The 19746-nt window shown below is 41.0% G+C and overlaps 4 protein-coding genes across 6 annotated transcripts; 3 read left to right on the top strand and 1 right to left on the bottom strand.

The window, feature by feature from the left end:
• Window positions 1-316: 316 nt before the first annotated feature.
• LOC129743119 (uncharacterized) lies at window positions 317-6805 on the top strand. The gene is made up of 2 exons (XM_055735079.1): window positions 317-473; window positions 536-6805. The coding sequence occupies exon 2, from the start codon at window positions 914-916 to the stop codon at window positions 6803-6805; it is 5892 nt and encodes a 1963-aa protein (XP_055591054.1). The 5' UTR covers window positions 317-473; window positions 536-913.
• Window positions 6806-10402: 3597 nt separating this feature from the next.
• Window positions 10403-11860, top strand: LOC129746621 (enhancer of yellow 2 transcription factor). 3 transcript variants are annotated; one of them, XM_055740389.1, is made up of 4 exons: window positions 10403-10494; window positions 11255-11351; window positions 11429-11486; window positions 11549-11860. In XM_055740389.1, the coding sequence occupies exons 3-4, from the start codon at window positions 11431-11433 to the stop codon at window positions 11772-11774; spliced, it is 282 nt and encodes a 93-aa protein (XP_055596364.1). In that variant the 5' UTR covers window positions 10403-10494; window positions 11255-11351; window positions 11429-11430; the 3' UTR covers window positions 11775-11860. The 3 variants fall into 3 exon arrangements, with proteins under 3 accessions (XP_055596364.1, XP_055596361.1, XP_055596362.1); XM_055740387.1 differs by lacking the exon at window positions 10403-10494 and having other exon boundaries at window positions 11314-11351; window positions 11402-11486; XM_055740386.1 differs by lacking the exon at window positions 10403-10494 and having other exon boundaries at window positions 11256-11486.
• A 143-nt stretch (window positions 11861-12003) lies between these two features.
• LOC129746620 (F-box only protein 42-like) lies at window positions 12004-14497 on the bottom strand. The gene is made up of 3 exons (XM_055740385.1): window positions 14219-14497; window positions 13769-14153; window positions 12004-13700 (listed from the first exon to the last, which is right to left on the bottom strand). Exons 1-3 carry the CDS (start codon window positions 14337-14339, stop codon window positions 12401-12403), a joined length of 1806 nt encoding a protein of 601 aa, XP_055596360.1. The 5' UTR covers window positions 14340-14497; the 3' UTR covers window positions 12004-12400.
• A 101-nt stretch (window positions 14498-14598) lies between these two features.
• Window positions 14599-19487, top strand: LOC129746619 (pre-mRNA-splicing factor syf1 homolog). Its single transcript, XM_055740384.1, has 2 exons — window positions 14599-14771; window positions 16904-19487. Exons 1-2 carry the CDS (start codon window positions 14730-14732, stop codon window positions 19463-19465), a joined length of 2604 nt encoding a protein of 867 aa, XP_055596359.1. The 5' UTR covers window positions 14599-14729; the 3' UTR covers window positions 19466-19487.
• The last annotated feature ends 259 nt before the right edge of the window (window positions 19488-19746 follow it).

The raw sequence follows: 19746 nt of genomic DNA, 5'->3' as shown, positions 1-19746 counted from the left end.
CTTTTGCGAATGAAAACAGCAACTTTCAAAAAATATGTGGAAAAAGAGGGAAACTAAAACTTTGTTTTTTTACCGGGGACATCTGCGAAATTTTAAGTAAAAGTTTTCAAGCGAAACAACAACAAGTGTAACAAGTGTAAACAATGGTAATGCTGTTGTCATTAGTTTGAACAAGGCTGTTTAAATGTTTTACGCCTGTGATTAGGCAACTATTTTGTGTAATGAATAACTTGTGTACGAGCTTTACTTAATTTTATTTCAAAAGCTCGCTTATAAACTGCTATTAAAGTATGTTGTTCTGGCATCCCTGACGTCGCTGCATCTGAACAGACCTAACGGCCACGCTACGAACTGTCAAACCAGAAAACGGTTAGAAGTGAAAATTTACGACGAACCAAGAAAGACAAGTGACGCTCTGCGTATATTTTATAAATTAACGATAGTTTTAGTTGTTAAAGTTGTTTGTGCCATTCGTGAGTACCCTTTTTAAATTGTTGTGAACCTTTGACTAAATTTAACTTTTTGTAATATTTAGCGCACATCGGTAAAAACCCGATCTAAGGCTGATACCACGCACAGTCGAGCATTCCTTTCAAAAGGGCCGATATAGGTTAGATTTTCTTTTATTGGTATCAGAATTATTTGTAATAATGCGCATTTTCTCAAAATCTAGGCCAGAAATCTATGCTCTTTATTTGTATAACTTGGCATCAAAAAACGGATACTCCTCTTGTACTAAAGGAGACAAATGTAAGAATCAAAAAATCCTATGTAAAACTTTGCTCTAATAAACTCATTGTTTTTTAGCTTTGAGCTGCTCCTGCTCCTGCTCCAACTAGAGCTGCTGCGAGAACCTTTAGTGAATTATATTTCAACATCCTCAAAGATTTTCGAAAACCCTAAAGATTTCGAGATGGTCAATTCGGAAGAGGAAATTGATTGCCAAGATGGATTCGACTGTGGTGGATGCAACAGACCCAATTCGGTGGAACGGAGAATGGTGTCGTGCGATAATTGTTTAGGCTGGTGGCATCTGAGTTGTGCGAATCAATCTCCCGGCGTAAAGGATCGCCCATGGAGATGCACTAAATGCACATCACCTTCTGCAGACCCGTCAGAGTCCGTAAACACCGCCGATTTCAGCACACCCATTGTGCGATCGAAGGCTCCTCACTCCAGTTCAACGAGAATAGGAAGGGCTGAAGTTGAGAACGGAGCTAGGAAGAAATGTGCGGAATCCAACAAAGATTCGTCCGTGAGAAGTGCCGGCAAGTCTGTGAGATCTACTACATCCAGCGCCCGCATCCGGACCGAACTTGAGTTGGCCAGATTGGTTGCAGAAAAAGAAATTAAAAGTCGTCGGATGAGAGAGGAAATGCGTTTCCTGGAAGAGGAGAGAGCCTTGAGAGAAAAGGAACGGGCTATCCGGTTAGAGGAGCTTGCTTCTGAGGAATCCTTCTTAAAGAAGAAGCACCAGCTGGAAGAGAAATTAGTCGAAGAGTCGGGATCGGAAAATGTTTCCGAATCAGCGCCAAGTGGAAGTCAAAAGGCTGAGGAATGGTTGCGCAATCAGCTGGAGGAAAATAATAACGATCCGGAAGAGGTATTCCCTCGGATAGTCGAACCGGGTAATCCGAATTCAGTTCATTCCGAACCTAGAAGTCACTCGGCACGAATCCGTGTGCCAATTATGAACCTGATTCCTGAAGTACCACCTCCAAAGCAACCCATAAATCCTTTCCCACAACCGGTAGCGTTTGCCAACCTGAATATTGGTCCGTCTGCAGAACAAGTGTTGGCTCGACAAGTCTGGCCCAGAAAACTACCTGTGTTTGCCGGAGAGCCTGAGGAGTGGCCAATATTTTTCCATAGTTACGAAACGTCCAATGCTGCCTGCGGTTTCTCAGACGTTGAGAATCTTGTCCGTCTTAGAGAAAGCCTGCGAGGGGCGGCTCGAGAAGCAGTGAGAACAAAATTGACATTTCCTGACAGCGTGCCGAAGATAATGGAAACACTGAAACGTTTTTATGGACGGCCCGAAATCCTTGTAAGGAACATGCTGGCTAAAGTGCGCAAACTCGAATCGCCAAAATCTGAGCGTCTAGATAGCCTTATTAAGTTTGCCACAGCTGTACAGCACCTTTGTGACCAGCTAGAGGCTGCAGGTCTCCGAGCTCATTTATCGAATCCCGATTTGCTCAGCGAATTGGTTGAGAAGCTCCCTGCTCATCATCAGCTTGCTTGGGTGAGATATAAACGCTCCTTCCCCGAGCCAACGCTGAAGGAATTTGGCCAGTATATGGAGGAATTGGCCGAGGACGCCTGTGAGGTTACCACGCTTGTACCGCCGAAACCTGAGACAGCGAAGTATGCAAAACCGTCGCAGAAGAAAGAGGGACATTTCCATGCTCACATTAACAGTAATGGAAACCAGGAAGAATATAGACAACGTAAACCATGTCCAATCTGTGGTGGCATAGATCACCGGGTTCGGAACTGCTCGAAGTTCCAAGAGCTAAATCTCGATTCAAGAAAGCGTGCAGTACGCCAGTGGAATTTGTGCGAAATGTGCCTGAATGAGCACGGTAATTGGAAGTGTAAATCAAGAATCCGATGTAACATCGAAGGCTGTAGAGTTCAGCACCATCCGTTGCTCCATGTTCCGGCGCAAGCCAAAAAGGGAGAAGCAACAGTCGTTAAATCTGTTTGTAATTCCCACAACGAATTCAGAAAAGCGTTTTTCTTTCGAATAGTTCCACTTACCCTGCACAACGGAAATCGCACTGTCGATACTTTTGGATTCTACGATGAAGGGTCATCACTGACCATGATGGAATCGTCATTAGCACGCCGCCTAGGAATAGAGGGAAAAAGGCATCCGCTGGAACTACAGTGGACTTCCGGTGTAACCCGGAACGAAGATTCATCCAAGCTCATTAAATGCAAGATCTCGAAGTTGGGAGATCCGAAACAACATTCTTTTACCGCACACACGGTTTCGAAACTTGAGCTACCGAAGCAAACCCTCTGCTACGACGAATTAGCTAATCGTTATGAACATCTGAAAGATATTCCAATCAGTTCATTTAACGATGCCCAGCCTGAAGTGCTTATTGGGTTAGATAACATTGACATTTTAACCCCAATCGAAAGTCGGCAAGGTCAACCTGGCGAACCTGTTGCCGTGAGATCATTGCTCGGATGGGCCATCTATGGGCCTAACGAGGCAGGAGATAGAAATGACAAGAACTCGGTCCGAGTTAACTTCCATCGCTGCGACGCAGATCAAGAACTTAACGACCTCATCCGACAACATTTCGTTCTGGAGGAACCCCAGAACCCGTTTGCGCCGATTCTTGAATCTGCCGAAGACAAGCGATGTAAAACGATCCTAGAGGAAACCACGGTGTTCCGTGACGGTGCATACGAAATTGGATTGCTGTGGAAAGCAGATGTAGTGTGCTTCCCAGACAACCGGTACATGGCTGAGAGACGTCTGAAATGCCTAGAGAGCAAGCTGTCAAAAGACCCCGAACTCCAGGCTAACGTGCACCAACAAATACGAGATTATTTGACAAAAGGTTATGCCCATAAGGCAACCGAAGAAGAGTTGGCAGAAACTAGTGCTGAGCGCGTCTGGTACCTCCCCTTGAATGTGGTGTCGCACCCGAAGAAACCGAACAAAAGACGGCTGGTGTGGGACGCGGCTGCCTCAGTGGGTGGAGTTTCCCTCAACAATCAACTATTAAAAGGCCCGGATTTACTGGTCCCCCTGCATTCAGTTATATGCAAGTTCCGAGAGTGGCGCATCGGTTTTGGTGGCGACGTAAAAGAAATGTTCCACCAAATCCGAATAAGAGCAGCAGACAAAAACTACCAACGATTCCTGTTTCGATTCGACGCAACACAACCGCCCGACGTTTATATTATGGACGTCGCGACGTTCGGAGCGACGTGCTCGCCCTGTTCGGCGATCTACGTGTTGCACAAAATAGCAGACGAGTGTCGGGAGGATTTCCCGAAAGCTACGACAGCTATCAAGGAGAAAACGTATATGGACGATTATTTCGATAGTGCCCCCACTTCCGAGGAAGCAGCTGATCGAGCGATTCAGGTGAAAGGAGCCCTTGCTCGGGCCGGATTCACCATGAGAAATTGGGTTAGCAACGATGAATCGGTGCTACAAGCAGTCGGAGAGAATTCGGAACAGAAAACGCTCTCACTTATCAGTAATATGGGAGGCGATAACATCGAGAGGGTCCTTGGACTGGAGTGGAACCCACGGCAGGATTGTTTCCAATTTCCTACCAGCCTACGCGGTGAGCTGGCGCCGTATGTTTGCGGCGAACGACGACCGACTAAGAGAATGGCTCTTCGATGTATTATGAGTCTTTTCGACCCATTGGGTCTTCTGTCCCCGTATACAATCCACGGGAAGATGCTGTTCCAAGATCTTTGGAGATGCGGCATACAATGGGATGACGACATTCCGGATGAATCTTTCGAGAAATGGGTCCGATGGACAAAGCTTCTCCAAGAAATCAACAACCTTCAGATCCCCAGGTGCTACTGTGGTGGAGATCATGCTGGAGGGTACGAAACATTGCAGCTACATGTGTTCACCGATGCCAGTGAACTGGGCTACGGATGCGCGACGTATTTCCGTGTCATCGAGGATGGAAAAGTGAAATGCTGCTTGGTGATGGCGAAGGCTAAGGTGGCCTCCCTCAAGGTGCAATCGATTCCCAGAAGAGAGCTTCAAGCCGCTGTGTTGGGTGCTAGGATGATGATAAACGTTTGTTCTAGCCACACGGTGGAAATCAAGGAGAAATTTCTTTGGACGGATTCTACCACCGTCTTGTCCTGGATTAGATCTGACCACCGAAGATTCAAGCAATATGTAGCCGTTCGCATCGGAGAAATTCTGACCTTAACAGATTCGGATCAGTGGCGCTGGGTGCCTTCGAAAGAGAACATCGCTGACTGTTTGACCAAGTGGAATAAAGATACGGATCCAAAACCGGATGGTCGTTGGTTTAATGGCCCATCATTCCTGTACGAACCTGCTGATAGATGGCCACAACAGAAATCACCGAATGAAAGCACCAACGAAGACTTGAGAACCCACTATCTTTTCCACCACATTGATATTCCCATTCAGCTAATTGACATTGCTAGAATCTCTAAATGGACCATATTGGTACGCATACTGGCTACGGTTATGCGATTTATTTCGAATTGTCGTCGACGAAAGAAAGCATTGCCCATCGAGACGGTACCTTCCGTAGAGAATGTGAAGCGATACGTAATTCAAACCATCCCGAATATCGAAACACCGTTGAAGCAATCCGAATACCAATCAGCCGAGAATATCCTTTGGCGATTGGCTCAAAGTGAGCACTACCCTGATGAGGTGAAGGTGCTGATATCAAATCGTGAAAGAGCCCTAGAGGATTTAATCAAGATTGAGAAAACTAGTTGCCTGTATCAACTCTCCCCGTTTGCTGACGAATTTGGTGTTATTAGAGTGGAAGGAAGAACCGTGAATGCGCAGTACGCGTCCTTCGATTCCCGATTTCCAGTAATATTGCCCCGAGAGCATGTAGTTACCCAAAGGCTTTTGGAGCATTATCACCGAATTTTTGGACACGCAAACAGAGAGACAATTGTCAACGAAGTCCGTCAGCGTTTTCAGATCGCGAATCTGAGGTCCGCTGTTAACGAAGTATCGAGAAGCTGCCAGGTATGTAAGATTAAAAAATGTAAACCACATTCACCAAGAATGGCGCCATTGCCAGAGCAAAGATTGACACCGTATACCAGACCCTTTGCGTATACCGGTGTGGATTATCTCGGGCCGTTGGAGGTAACCGTTGGCAGGCGGAAGGAAAAGCGATATGTAGCGGTCTTCACATGCTTGGTAGTCCGTGCCGTTCACCTGGAGCTGGCGTACAGCTTAACGACGGATTCCTGCATAATGGCGATCAGGAGATTTGTGCGAAGAAGAGGTCCCCCACGCCAAATATTGTCCGACAACGGGACGAACTTTGTCGGTGCCGATCGCGAGCTTAAACGACAGATCAAGAGAATCAACATCGATTGTTCCGACACATTCACCAACGCCCGAACAAGCTGGTTATTCAATCCGCCCTCCGCTCCCCACATGGGTGGAGTATGGGAGCGGATGGTGCGAAGCGTGAAAGAATCGATGAGAGCTCTCGACGACGGAAGGAAACTCAACGACGAGATTCTGCTGACGGTGTTGGCGGAAGCAGAAGCTTTTATAAACTCTCGTCCACTGACGTACATGCCTCAAAGTTCGGCCGACTACGAAGCGTTGACACCCAACCACTTTTTGGGTAACTCCACGGGAGATCAGGACCCTATGCGTGATCCAATCAGTCTCAGCCAAGCACTGCAAAGCAGTTACCTTCGTTCGCAGTATTTAGCTGATGCTACATGGGACAGATGGCTGAAGGAATACTTTCCTAATATGAACAAGCGGTCCAAGTGGTTCGAAGATGTGGTGTCGGTTAAACTTGGAGACCTGGTGTATATTGCGGAAGGCAGTCGGCGTACCTGGATCCGAGGAAGGATCGTGGAGCTAACCCCGAACAAGGATGGAAGGATCAGACGTGTTGCAGTACAAACGGCATCTGGACGACTCGAGAGACCGGTGGCGAAGCTGGCCGTTATGGAGATAGGTAACGGTGAATCCGAGCAAGGTGATACGGAGGCCGTTCCGGATTCACGGGGTGGAGAATGTTCTGGCATCCCTGACGTCGCTGCATCTGAACAGACCTAACGGCCACGCTACGAACTGTCAAACCCAGCGGTGTCATATATACAGATTTTTCTGTATTATACAGATTTTTCAACGTCAATACAGATAAGATACAGATACAGATTTTTATACAGATTTTTGAACATTAATACAGATTTATACAGATTTTTTAGAAAATCTAAATCAATTGTTGATGAAATGGTTTCCACGGGCTAACTGAGCTAAATCTTTTTAAACCTTTATCTTTCGAACTGCAGTATTCCGCAAATGCTTGCAACAGCACATATAATTTATCCAGACCATTAACTTCTACAAGTAAGCTTTTGTGAAGAATGTAACCATCATTTATTATAGGTTAGTAGGAGCTTTAGTAGTCTCTTTTTCTCAACAGCATAACTATATTGTTTTAACGGCGAATGATAGCCCCCCCAAACAGAGTACACAAATTTTGATAATAAAATCAGTATAAAACCTCTTCTCCTTAAGTTTGATATCTATAAAGTAGGGTGGTATTTAAGATTATCACATAAAGAGAAAAAGATTGAGAATCATATAGAAAATTCTTATTTCAGATTCAATTAGGTTTGCATCCTCAGTTTTTTAACTCAAAACTCTTCAACTGAATAAACTAGGAGAACACTTTAGAATTTTAAAACAAATTCATTTCTTATACGATATGCAGTAATTTTTTTAAGCCAGCCCACTTATTGAAACCAGTTTTAGTTCATAAATACAGGAAAAAATCAGGCGTGATGTTTCTTAGACGAAACTTTTCATAGTTAGTCCTAAATGTGCTAAGGATTTAAAAATTAGATTTACAATTTTCATCGATAACACATGGCAGAAAATTTCAAGCAATATAAGAGTGATATAAGCTCTTATTTTAAATATAAATACTAAAAAAAGGTAAAAAAATGCATTCAATAAATTAATGCGCTGGCAAAACTACATGACAAAGATATAAAAAAAAATTGTTTCAATTTAGTTATCGACTTTCTCGAGGACCGCGAGTAATTTTGACTTTGGAGGAAAAAGTGATAAAAGTTTCCGTTTTGTCATCTTTGTTCCAATTCAACAAAAATGGAAATTTTGAACTAAATTTAATGAACAAAATAAATCTTTCATATTTCTTGAGGCACCAGTCAAAACGTTTTGTAGACTTCGGCAAGGTTGGGAAATAAGTTAAAATCCTAAATATCAAATTCTCAAAAACTTTTTTGAATGACGCCAGATTTATATTTCGATATTATTTAATTTGTTAAAGCGTTGTGTTTCTGAAACTAAAATATCTAAGCAAGATTGATTGAATGAAAGACAACAGAAAGGTTTAAAATCTGTTGTACGTATTCATGCAGGTTTATTTTTGATGTTTAAAAAAATATATATTAAAATTTCTTTTTGAAATCGATTGATTTGAATTTTGGAACCCAAAATCTTCCAAAATCAATTAAGTATTAAAACATAGGAAACATAAATGACTTTCCCTTGTGTAACTTTCAATCATAACTTGAATTCAATTTTCGTACTTAAATATACATTTTTGAATTTTAAGATTTTAGAAATAAGGTTGGGAAAATTTAGAAAACAGAAATGAGATTCTAAATTCAGAATAACATTCATAATTATGGTTGATTATTCAGAATTATAACTCAAAATCATTGAGCTAAATCTTAACCCTTTTGCCTTCCGATTTAGACAATTAAAAACATAATTTAAAAGTGTTCTGTAAAATGAAAAGATGCTCAACAAAATGCTATTCAAATGTGACAAACTTTTAAAATTTGTCCTAAGGTTGTAAGGTTGCGGCCAACAAAATTGCATGTTTTCATCTGGTGTGAGTTAATTAACCTTTAATAATAATTTTATATCTAACAAAAAAAAACTTAGCAATCTAGATCAGAGATGAGCAATTCGCGGCCCTCGAGACCCCAATGTGCGGCCCGCGAAGCCTTTACGAATTGAATTATTTTCGCAATTTTTGCCTGCCTCATTAGATATCATAAAACACCAGCCAATAAACCAGAAATAGTTGATACGGCAATGACTCGTTTAAATATGTAATTTACGTGTTTCTGTTTGCATTTATCCCTCAGTCATTCATATTGGTAACTTTTTTCCAGAAATGTAACATTCAATGTGTTTTTCAAAGGGATAAGTGCAATATCATTGTCAGAAATGAATGATTGGAGTTTATTCTTATTTAACATAAAATTTTCCTAATTTTTCTTGAGCGTTTTTAAATTTAAAATCGATAACTAAATGAAAGTCGGCAAACGCAAATTAAAAAAGAATCGGAAGAATATTTATGAGCACATAATGATGATTTTCATATTTTTGTCAAAGATAAAGTTGTATGATAAATTAACTCAGCAGAAAATTTTTTTGAAAACATTATTATTTTATCAAATTGGAAAAATGCTAATTTCGTTAGCAATTGAATTAAAACTCAGCATGAAAAGTGCCGGAAAAAAAATTTACATTCATGATAAAACCCTGTATTGTAATTTTGTATTTGATTCAAAAAATCCGTGGAAATGTTCTCTGATGTTATACCAAACGTTGACAAATTCAGTCTTTTCACTTGGTAAATAACAATTCATATTCAAAACGTTAAGATGTTTTCTTCAACAGGCCTTCGAAATCTTTTCCCAGTGGCACTAAAGTTTAATTAATAAAATCTATTAAAAAATGCTTGAAAACAATAAAGAATGCAGACTCTCCTAAAATTTGCTTGGGAATCTGTGAAATTTTTGTTATTCCCAGGATTTCAGCAAATTTGGTTGACACGTTATATTAAAAATGTTTTTCGCGAATTGCAGGAAAAAAAATCAGGACTTCGTAGGGCCAATTTAAACTGTGGATTTTTTTTGGAAATACGTACTGAAAACCGAAATTTAGATCAGTGAATTTGAACCACAAAAAAAATATTTCTCTAGTTTTTTAGTTATTGCTGTGATATAGATGCATAGCTCCAGAAGACTTTTAAAGAAAGTAATGAGTAGATACCGCCAGTTAAGATAAAAATGATTACCTATTATATGGAAAGGCGTTAAACGTGTTTGTGCATTGTACGTTTTTAAGGAAAAATGTGATGCAAATGATGTCTATGTTTGGAAGAACGAATGTTTGCGAAGAAGTTAAAGTTAATTGAAAAAATATTTTTTCTAAGATTTAAAATAAATCATTTGAAATAAAAAAAAATCGCTTAAAATTTGTAATTATTACGATTTAACTTTTTATTATCTAGCAAATCTTTTTGTTATTTTCTATAGAGTTCGATAAATGATTGATGAGTTTTATTTCTTATTAGCGCGGCCCACCGAGAATATTTTGAAATAAAACTGGCCCGTTGGTTCAATAGGTTTCTCGTCCTGCTCTAGATAAAGTTCAATTAATGAAATAAATTGTCAATTTGTGAATAATGAATACGTTAAAACCATCAAAACTGATTTCCAAATAGCATATTAAGCGATAAGCTTACATAGAAAACAATAATATAAGTTTTTGGTCGTTAAAGTTCAAATACAGATAAATACAGATTTTTTAATGAGGCCGATACAGATTTTTAAAAAAACTATATGACAACCCTGGTCAAACCAGAAAACGGTTAGAAGTGAAAATTTACGACGAACCAAGAAAGACAAGTGACGCTCTGCGTATATTTTATAAATTAACGATAGTTTTAGTTGTTAAAGTTGTTTGTGCCATTCGTGAGTACCCTTTTTAAATTGTTGTGAACCTTTGACTAAATTTAACTTTTTGTAATATTTAGCGCACATCGGTAAAAACCCGATCTAAGGCTGATACCACGCACAGTCGAGCATTCCTTTCAAAAGGGCCGATATAGGTTAGATTTTCTTTTATTGGTATCAGAATTATTTGTAATAATGCGCATTTTCTCAAAATCTAGGCCAGAAATCTATGCTCTTTATTTGTATAACTTGGCATCAAAAAACGGATACTCCTCTTGTACTAAAGGAGACAAATGTAAGAATCAAAAAATCCTATGTAAAACTTTGCTCTAATAAACTCATTGTTTTTTAGCTTTGAGCTGCTCCTGCTCCTGCTCCAACTAGAGCTGCTGCGAGAACCTTTAGTGAATTATATTTCAACATATGTCTAGACATTTTAACTTTTGACTGCTTTCCTATTAAATGATAATTCAATCACATAATATTTTCAAACATTTAAAATTTTCAATGGGGATGAACTACCTTCAAATTTTCAAATTTCCAAAACTATTTATGTCTGCCTATTAGAAAAAATTGTCATATTTACTGTTCTCTACAAAAAGTGATGATCTACACCTAAGTAAACTATTCTAAACATACAAAACGAGTTTGGTTCCTTAAAGCCTCAAGGTATCAGCCGTTTCAAATAAAGAGACTACAAAAAATAAGAAAAAATCATTTTTTTTTAAATTAATTAATTCTTACCAATTTCAATTTTTTTTCACCGGTACTGTAAAAGCTCTTTCCATAAACTGACAGCATACCCTAATGTCATGCGTTTGTTTACTGCTGTAAGCTTCCATGAGCATTCAGGAATCCGGTTTCAACAAATTACGGTGAATAATTTCAATTATTTTAATCTAACTGGATCGTAATTCATCAACAGTTGTTGATTTTCCACATTCTTAAACAGTCATGACTTTCACGAAAAGCGTGGACCAAATCACAATCCTCCAGGGAGATCGTACCAAGTAAGTATTAAAATTTGTGATGCTGTCAATTTATTCTCACAATGACTTTCTCTTGTGTGTAGGCTAAAGGACCTGCTCCGGAACCGGCTGAACGCTTGCGGTTGGAGCGACCAGGTCCGGTTGCTGTGCCGGGAGGCAATCAAAGAGCAAGACAACGCCGTCAACTGCGATGCTCTGATCCAGCAGGTGACGCCGAAGGCGAGGGCTTTGATCCCGGATACGGTCAAGAAGGAGCTGCTGCAGAAAATCAAAACCATTTTGATTCAGCAGGAGGGAATCGATATTTAAGGATACAGGGCGGTGAGGTAAGGATGAAGGTGTTTTAGCTTGTAGGGCCTTAGGACTGAATAAAATAATAATTTAATTTAAAGAAACTGACCTCATGTTAATGGAATGAAATTTCTTCGATTTTCTGTAATTTTGCTAAAAAAAAAGATATTCCGTTGGGAGGTTAGTGACGGGTTAGTTTCTCAAAAATAAAACCGACTATCGACTAATTGCATTCATCTAAAGAAATTTTATCGATTTATTAGAACCTTTAAGCAGAAACTGTTGTAAAATTAATGAATTGGTTGCATCTCTTATTTACAGTGAATTCTATAGTTGTGTAACTATATAAGAAGGGGAATACACATTTATCATTAAGCATTTTAAAGATTCTGAAGAAAGTTCTCCAGTGATTTGTTTTCTAAGATTTAGTCATTTATATCTTCGAGGAAGAAAGTTTGTGGTAGTTAATTCTATGTGATGAAGGACTGTATTCCTTTTTTAAGAAACGGTGGCCAAGCAGTGAACTATTTCAAGCATTTATCTCCCAACCGATGCGGGGCTCATTCTTCTAGAATACTTTTTTATAAATCTAACTAAGCTTAGCGAAAGCCGTTTCAACCTAAGTTCTAAAAAATGGAAACTTTCTAAACAACAGCCGTTGGAACGGCCAGAAAGTGCACCGAATTAGTGACGCTGGCGCATTCGTCTTTCGAGTTTTTGTTGAAACCCCCAAACACGATCAGCTCTCCATTTCCGCTGACCATGGTAGAGAAGGTGAAATGGTCCGGTGCCCCGTCTATCAGCCCGTTATTTCTGGTGTCCAGCCACTCGATCACTGGAGGCTCTTGAATAATACCGTCGCTGATCAAACCGGATAAATCACAAACATAGATGGCTAGCCCGTTTCGCTTGATTCGCTTCGGGGTAACGGCTTCGGCTGCGCTTTTGGCTGCAGCTGCAGCGGCGGCTTCTTGTTGCTCACGTTGTTCCTTTTCGCGGCGCATGGCCGAAAACTTCTCTTCCATTTTGCGGAGTCCTTCCAGTTGCCTTTCTCGGGAAGCGTGCTGTGGAGGAGGATTTGTCGGGGGGACACTGAAAGCGGCCATAGCCATGTGACCGGGTTCTGGCGGCGATTGGTTAAATCTTTTCGGGAGCAAGTGGTCATCGTCCTGGTGCCGAAAAATGGGGCTGCGCATAGAGGGCAAAGGTCTCGAAGGACCAGCAATAGCCGGAGGTTGCTGGGGACTGCTGCTGCTAGATGAAGGGGAAAGGCCGGATGGACCAGGTCGAGGTTCCGGCGGTTGTCGAGATGAACTTGGGACTGAAACAGCTGGGACAACTGGAGCTGGAGGAGGGGGTGGGGCAGGTGGCCTTGGGAGGTTTTGCCTAGGCGGGATATTAGGTGCAGCACCGTGACGAGCTCGTTCTCCGGCATTTGGCGGAGGTCTAGCACGTCCCATATTTGGGGGTAAAGCGTGAGCAGCCCTATGTTGTCTGACTATTTGAAAATCATTCGGCGATGTTGGACCGAGCACAACTACTTTCTTTCCGATGCTGCAGGCAGGGTAGCTCCAATTGTGCGTCACGGTACCTTTTTTGTTCTTAATCTGGACGCTACGCCAACGCCAAACTTTTCCACGCATATCTAAGAGCCAAGCATCGTTGAAAATTCTGTTTACGCCACCGGTTCCTCCAATCACCAGAATAAAATCATCCCCGATGGGCATCTGGAACTGCCCGTATCGAGAAGGAGGTTTCAAATCCGACACATTAGGCTGCTTCCAAACCATATTTTCTAAGTCCAAAATCCACAAATCGTTGGAAGCTCCAAGAACTTCCTGTATTTTTTGGTAACCCCCAAAAACGATCATCTTATTCCGATGGATTGTTACCGAGTGACCGGTCATGGGTGGCGGCCCAAACGCTAGTACATGGATTGTCCATCTAAAATTAAAAAAACGAGAAAACACAATTATTCCGATCTGGTCAGCCATTCTCATTCTGATACAAACCTATTCTCCCCAATATTGTAGCAATGCAGCTCGTCAAAGAGGGTGCACATCTGAAAGGGCGTATACGAGTATCGCCAACCCCCAAAAAGTACGAGTTGATCTCCGTGGCTAATCAGAGAAGCCCCGGCTTTTGGAGAAGGATAGGTACCCTTCGAAATGGGTCGAATCCACTCCCTTCGACTCAAATCGAATCGCCACAAATCGTTGAAAGTGGTATCATATGACGAAGCACCCCCAAAGACGTACATTGAATTGCGATGAAGCGCACTGGCATGAGCAAAACGAGCTGAAATTCTCGGTTCCGTTAGAAAAAGTTCCTCCCTCCAGCAAAGGTTGAAATCGAGCAGCCCCTTTTGGAGGCTGGCTTTCTTCCTACTGCGAACATCTACAAAAAGTAACAAATTTTCAAATATAATCTAAAAATTTAGTAAAAAACATTAAGTTCCTTACTGGTGGCAAGGGAGGTCCATCGTTTGCAGACGATGGTGCACTGGTCCAAATCCTCGTACGGCGGAAGCAGGCTCATGATGAATTCCAGTATTTCATCCGGCAGGTCCTGGATGGTTGCCATTTTGAGGGAACTCAATCGAGATGACTAGTTGTAGCTGTTGGAACGATTCCGCGACAAAACTTTCGCAAATAATGAAAAAAAAATACGATTTTTCTACGAAATTTTAAGGTGAATCAACCAAAACAAAATCGTTTCGCGTCAAAGTCAGCTGTTTATGCAGAGAACCCGAGCAAAAAGTCACCGCAGTTTCAAGTACGCTTCAGTACGCAGCCAACTTATAGCTTGTGCTAGCTGTCTTAAGGATGGTGAACGCAATGGGAACGCCAAAAATCGGAAAAACCATCGGCCGGCCAGTTGTTTACAAACGTTTTCGTGTTAAGTTGTTTCAGTTTTTTGCGGTTTTTTCCTGTTATAATTAGTATTTAAAACACAACAAGTACTTTATGAACGATGCCGATGTCAGCGGAAGTGGACTTGGCTGAAGTTTTCTTTGTAAGTATTAATTGTTCCTAAAAAATTTCCGTTTTCATATACAAAAACCAAACCTAACCACAAAACTCCGGATGTGCGTTTACATGGAATGTGGAATTTCCTGAATTTAATTTGTAATTTATTAACTTAAACGTAAACCTATGAGTTACAATGAACTTTTAATTCAGGTTAAGGAAAAGGAACCCAAGAATTTAATTTTGAAGCGGAATTCTTTGCCCTAATCCTAAAACTTTATAAAATTTAAATTATTTCATAGGGTTGACAAACCAAACTCAACATTCTGAATTCTGAAATCTTGGTTTAGCACTCTTAAATTCTGAAATCAGAATTTGATTTCCTTAATTTGGATTCAGATATCTGGAATTTGAATTCTAAAATTTGAATTTGAGTTCTAAGAACTGAATTTGAATTCTAAAATCTGAATTTGAACTCAGAAATCCTACTATAAATTCTGAAATACGAATCTAAATTTGAAATCTGAGTTTTGAATTCTAATATCTTTTGAATTCTAAAATTTTGAAGAAAGATCTGAGGAGAATTCTTAATTCAATTTTTCAATCTGATTTTTTAATCGCATGTTAGTTCTGCCATGTGAATTTAATGTTTTGAATTCTAACTTTTAAAATATGGATTTGAGTTTTGAATTTGGAGTTGAGAGCTCTGAAATCTGAAATCTTAGTTTGAAATCTTAAATCCGAATGTTGAAACTGTAATTTTATTTTCAACTCAGAAATCAGAACTTGAATTCTGAACAAATCTGATTTTTTTTCTGATATCCAACTTTCGACATCTGAGTTTGAATTCAACTTTTTGCTTTTAATTTTGGAATCTAAATTTGATTACCGAAATTTAAGTTTAATTCTTAATACGGAATTTGCACTTACATACAATTTCTACCACTTAAACCTGCTTGTTGTTTCATTTTACACAACCACAAAACTGACGCTGCCGGCAAGTCTGTCCCATATGCAAAAACAACAAACCGAGGAAAACGGCTTTAAAGCTTTTTATAAACTTTCGTGGATTTCTCGGTTGAAACTTTACCTTTTCTTCTTTTTTCTTCACAGATATTGAGATAACTGTTGTAGAATTTCGTCCAATGTGTTTTTGATTTGGAAGTTGTTGATGCGGAGGAGAAAATAATGATGGGACAGCCTTGCGAGTATATTTCGCATGCGGATTAAATATACCCGCAAAGCTGTCCAATATTTGGCTTTTCTTTTGTCAGTTGATTATTTGATTCTCACTATCTGCGCTGTATTATTCACTTTACTGGTTGTTTACTGAAAAAATAAGTTTGAAATGATGTTTATGACATGTTGAGATAGTCAAAGATAAAGAAAGTTGATCGTAAGAATTGAGTGGGTCTGAAATAAAATGAATAACAACGTTCCATGAACAAAACAACCTGTACCATCAGATTTTGGAAAGTTTTTCGGTCGATTATCTTTTTAAAGACTATAAATACCTTCAAATTAAATTAATGCTGAATCAGAAACAGCAAAGTATCTTGGCTCCAAATATTTGATGAGAAAAATCAATATGACTTAAGCGTGTGCTACCAGGTACGCGAATTTTTTTCATAGATTTTATGAAAGTCCAAGCAGCAAGTGACAAAAACCTAAAAAATATGGCTTTGTAGCTGACTATTTTCCATGTTTTACAAAAGAAAATTAAATAAGCTTCATGCGAAATTAAAAAAAAACACAGTTTTATGGCTTAACTTAGCTAGTAAAAATAATGGAGATTGTTATTTTTTACTTTACTGTACTGTTTTATCTAGTCAACTTTCGCAATTTTAATGAATGCTTATTTGGTCGCACACATTGTATGAATATTTGTAAAATTAACGTAAATTAGAGGAGCAATTTTGAAGCATTCTGTATAAATAGACATATGGGACAGCTTTGCGGGTATATTTCATATGGAACAGACATGACTTGGTATTTTTTTCATATATGTTGAGAACAAAGTTATGAAAGTTTTTAGTCTAAATTGAAGAACTAACTGTATTTGAACAATTTTTGAGATAAACTGAAAAATGACGAAAATGCATATGGGACAGTCTTGCGAATAGCGGCAGAAAACGTAAAGAAGAAAACAATCTGAAACGTTTTCTTTACTCTCAACAGAATGATGAAGACCTCCCGTACGAGGAGGAAATCCTTCGGAATGCGTACTCGGTCAAGCACTGGATGCGATATGTGGAGCACAAACGAAATGCACCCAAGTTCGTCATCAATACGGTGTTTGAGCGAGCGCTCAAGGAGCTGCCGGGATCGTACAAGCTGTGGTACAACTATCTGAAAACGTTGCGACGCCAGGTCAAGGGTAAGTGTATCAACGATGGGGAGTACGAAGAAGTTAATAATGCTTTCGAGCGGGCACTGGTGTTTATGCACAAGATGCCCCGCATTTGGATGGATTACTGCACCTTTATGACCGGGCAGTGTAGGATCACGAGGACTAGGCAGGTGTTTGATCGGGCATTGCGGGCTCTACCGATTACCCAGCATCAGAGGATATGGCCGCTGTATTTGGAGTTTTTAAAACGGTTTGACATTCCGGAAACGGCTGTGCGAGTTTGGCGGAGGTACTTGAAGTTGTGCCCGGAAGATGCTGAAGATTACGTGGAGTTTTTGGTTTCGATTGGGCATTTAGATGAGGCAGCTCAGCAGCTGGCAAATATTGTAGACAATGAGAACTTCGTTTCGAAGCATGGCAAGTCGAATCATCAGCTGTGGAATGAGCTGTGTGAGCTGATATCCAAGAATCCGGATAAAGTTCACTCGTTGAATGTAGACGCCATCATTCGGGGAGGTTTGCGAAGGTACACGGATCAGTTGGGACATTTGTGGAACTCGTTGGCAGATTACTACGTTCGCAGTGGTCTTTTCGATCGGGCCAGGGATATTTACGAAGAAGCTATTCAGACAGTAACGACTGTCCGAGATTTTAGTCAGGTTTTCGACGCATACGCGCAATTCGAAGAGTTGAGTTTGAGTAAGGTCATGGAGGAGATGGCCAAAAATGCTACTCCAACTGAAGACGATGAAGTCGATGTTGAATTAAGGATGGCTCGCTTCGAATACTTGATGGAACGACGTTTGTTGCTACTTAACAGTGTTCTACTCAGACAAAACCCTCACAACGTTGCAGAATGGCACAAGCGAGTGGAACTGTACGAAGGAAAACCTCACGAAATCATCAATACCTACACTGAAGCAGTCCACACAGTTCAACCGAAACTAGCCGTTGGTAAACTTTATACACTCTGGGTAGAATTTGCCAAATTCTACGAAACCAATAGTCAGCTAGAAGACGCGAGAATCGTTTTTGAAAAAGCCGTTCAAGTTGATTATCTGAAAGTTGAGGAACTCGCCAGCGTTTGGTGTGAATGGGCCGAAATGGAAATCCGCACCGAAAACTTTGATCAAGCTTTAAAGATCATGCAACGTGCAACGGCAATGCCCAAGCGCAAGGTTGCTTATCACGATGACACCGAAACTGTCCAGATGCGTGTCTACAAGTCGCTCAAACTTTGGTCCATGTACGCTGATCTGGAGGAATCTTTCGGCACCTTCCAAACGTGCAAACAAGTCTACGATCGAATAATAGACCTTAAGATCTGCACCCCTCAAATCATTATCAACTATGGACTCTTCCTGGAGGAGCACAACTATTTTGAAGAAGCTTTCAAGGCCTACGAAAAAGGCATTTCGCTTTTCAAATGGCCAAATGTGTACGACATTTGGAACACTTACCTTACGAAGTTTCTCAAACGTTACGGAGGTCAAAAGCTGGAACGTGCCCGGGACCTTTTCGAGCAATGCCTCGATGGTTGTCCCCCAGAATTGGCTAAAAGTCTGTACCTCCTCTATGCCAAACTAGAAGAGGAACATGGACTCGCTCGCCATGCCATGGCCGTTTATGAGCGAGCCACCACCGCCGTCAAGGAAGAAGAGTCTTTCGCCATGTTCAACCTGTACATCAAGAAAGCTGCCGAGATCTACGGCATCCCACGAACCCGTCAGATCTACGAAAAGGCCATCGAAGTCCTGCCAGAAGCTCAATCGCGACAGATGTGTGTCCTGTTCGCCGAAATGGAAACCAAGCTGGGAGAAATTGATCGGGCTCGAGCGATCTACGCTCACTGTAGCCAGATGTGTGATCCCCGCATCACGGCCGAGTTTTGGCAGACGTGGAAAGAGTTCGAGATTCGTCACGGCAACGAGGACACCATGCGTGAAATGCTGCGCATCAAGCGATCCATCCAGGCAACCTACAACACCCAGATCAATATGATGTCGGCCACGTTGATCAATTCGGCCGTCACCGGGGCTGGTTCGGATGGGCCACGAGATGCTATGCGGGTGCTGGAAGCCAAGGCAGCGGAAACGGCTGCTCGAGCTATTGCTGCGGTTGGCGCATCCGGAGGCAATATTATGTTCGTCAGGGGTGAAACTCAGGGTGGGTCCAAGAAGGCCGATAAGGTTGTCAATCCGGATGAAATTGACATCGATGACGAAGAGGATGATGAAGAAGATGATGAGGAGGAAGACGAAGCTGGAGAAGGTGCGAGTGAAGCAGCAGAGGTCGATATCAGCAAGAAGATACCGATTCAGAAACAAGCCGTTCCTGCGAAGGTATTTGGTAGCTTGAGGCGAGAAAACGAGGATGAGGAAGATGAATAAATGTGTTTTTAAGGAACCGTAACCTGCGGTTTTGAGAAAAAGGTTTGTTTTCAATAAGATGACATCATTGGGGAATCTAAATCCTAGTCCACACTAGGCAGCATGAACTGCTATTTTTGTTATGAGACGAACTTTGTTGTCTGTTGTTGTTGGAAACCTGAGACGGTCTCAATGTCTCCCGAAGAAAATGGGAGACGCTGAGACCGTCTCGAGACGAACCGTCTCCTATTGTCTATCGATTTCTCAACGTGGAAAAAGGCTTTTCGATTGGATGTTGCCTT

Source organism: Uranotaenia lowii, chromosome 2 (genome assembly GCF_029784155.1).
Source record: "Uranotaenia lowii strain MFRU-FL chromosome 2, ASM2978415v1, whole genome shotgun sequence".
Taxonomy (NCBI): Eukaryota; Metazoa; Arthropoda; class Insecta; order Diptera; family Culicidae; genus Uranotaenia; species Uranotaenia lowii.
The sequence above is the reverse complement of the archived record's forward strand: the minus strand, read 5'-3'. Positions and strand labels throughout refer to the sequence as shown.

Bases quoted from the DNA above. Each gene is read 5' to 3' on its own strand.
- LOC129746621 (XM_055740389.1), top strand. From the start codon at position 11,431: ATGACTTTCACGAAAAGCGTGGACCAAATCACAATCCTCCAGGGAGAT. The intron at 11,487-11,548 runs GTAAGTATTAAA...TCTTGTGTGTAG, and splicing joins CTCCAGGGAGATCGTACCAA to GCTAAAGGACCTGCTCCGGA.
- LOC129746620 (XM_055740385.1), bottom strand. From the start codon at position 14,339: ATGGCAACCATCCAGGACCTGCCGGATGAAATACTGGAATTCATCATG. The intron at 14,154-14,218 runs GTAAGGAACTTA...TACTTTTTGTAG, and splicing joins ATGGACCTCCCTTGCCACCA to ATGTTCGCAGTAGGAAGAAA. The intron at 13,701-13,768 runs GTTTGTATCAGA...TTTTAATTTTAG, and splicing joins TACAATATTGGGGAGAATAG to ATGGACAATCCATGTACTAG.
- LOC129746619 (XM_055740384.1), top strand. From the start codon at position 14,730: ATGCCGATGTCAGCGGAAGTGGACTTGGCTGAAGTTTTCTTT. The intron at 14,772-16,903 runs GTAAGTATTAAT...TACTCTCAACAG, and splicing joins ACTTGGCTGAAGTTTTCTTT to AATGATGAAGACCTCCCGTA.
- LOC129743119 (XM_055735079.1), top strand. From the start codon at position 914: ATGGTCAATTCGGAAGAGGAAATTGATTGCCAAGATGGATTCGACTGT.